This window comes from Plasmodium cynomolgi, assembly GCF_000321355.1.
Source record: "Plasmodium cynomolgi strain B DNA, scaffold: 0856, whole genome shotgun sequence".
Lineage (NCBI taxonomy): Eukaryota > Apicomplexa > Aconoidasida > Haemosporida > Plasmodiidae > Plasmodium > Plasmodium cynomolgi.
In genome coordinates, this window is record NW_004193082.1 from 1 (window position 1) to 1,547 (window position 1,547).

Sequence of the window (1,547 nt, forward strand, 5' to 3'; positions counted from 1 at the left end):
TTTATTATACTTATTATAATAATATATATAAATCGCTATTAAAAAATTCTAATGTATATTAAATGTTCTTTTAGGGAAACAAAATTTCTCTGAAATACATATGACAAAACAGTAGATACACAAACAGTCATAGTATAAAAATATATTATATTTTAATTTATTTAACATAATGTCATTGTCATCTGGATCAATGGATTTTTCAGTAATTCTCATTTATATTTACTCATATGAATTATTATATGTTACTATTTCTTTTAATACACTGTTTTATATAAAGAGTAATAAAAAAATTGTATAAACATTTATTTATGTATTATCATTATTTATTTTTTATGTAGCGATTATACCTGATGTCTTCAAAAGATTTGGACTCAGAAAAATTTTATGATGCTTTGGACAGTGATTTTTCGAATATTCATAGTTATTATCCTATATGTAATAGTGAATTGGAAAGTAAAAAGAAATCAGATATGATACCAATTTGTAAAAAATATCTAAGATTTTTAGATAAATCTGAATTTTGGGGTTCTACAAGAAATGAATACGATGTTTCCTTACTTTTAAATTATTGGCTATATGATAAATTAAATGATTTATTTGGTGCTATAAATACTATAGAAATTGAAATAGGTTTTGGTGCTCTCCAGTATATATGGGCTTACAATGAGAAAAATCAAACACATAAACCATACTATCAAAAACTTAAGCCTAACATCAATATTTTTAAGGAACCTGATTGGGAAAAAAGAAAGCAATTATACGAATATTATGTTGACTTTGATACGCTTTTCAAATATGCTATCATATATGATAACTATTGTGAAAAATATTATAAAAATTAAAGAAATGTCTTTAGTATATAAATACTTTGAGGGGAAATGTTCAAGTGTTGAATACGAATGTCCAAAGTTCTTTTATAAATTCGCTAACAAAAATCCGTATTATAAGCTAGAAAATTTACCATGTCGCATAAAAATGGAAAAAGAAATAGCTGCTGCTGCAACTAAGACATATGATAGTCATCATAATTTAGGATCCGAAGGAGGACCAGGAGATCTTGGCGATTCTTTTCGATCACCAAGAACTGGACTTGTTACTTTGGATATAGGGACAACAATAGAAACATCCGGAATTGGAAAAAAAGCTTCTCATGCAGTTCTTGGTGCAGCCCCAGTTTTTCTAACTGCTACTGCATTATATAAAGTATGTTGATATTTAATAAACATATATAATTATAGTATATACTAGTAAATAAATTGCAATACATATAGAAAGACAATAAATATATTACATATATCTCTTTAATTTTTTATATACTAGTACACTCCCTTTGGTTCCTGGATTCGCAAGCTCCGTGGAGAGAGCACAAATAGCATGAGTGTCATCGATGGAGTTTCATCTTATATGCAAGAAACAGGTGATATATTCTCTGACAATGAAACAAACCATATATCATACCAACCTATGTAAATTCTATTATTAGAAAATGTCTAAGAACACGAAATGAGTTAAGATAGCTGATATTATGACACATATATATTTAGTGT

The 1,547-nt window shown here is 26.8% G+C and overlaps 1 protein-coding gene across 1 annotated transcript; it reads left to right on the plus strand.

The window, feature by feature from the left end:
• Positions 1-169: 169 nt before the first annotated feature.
• PCYB_005970 (CYIR protein) lies at positions 170-842 on the plus strand (the record flags this gene model as incomplete). The annotated part of the gene is made up of 2 exons (XM_004228018.1): positions 170-202; positions 339-842. 2 exons carry the CDS (start codon positions 170-172, stop codon positions 840-842), a joined length of 537 nt encoding a protein of 178 aa, XP_004228066.1.
• Between the last annotated feature and the right edge of the window lie 705 nt (positions 843-1,547).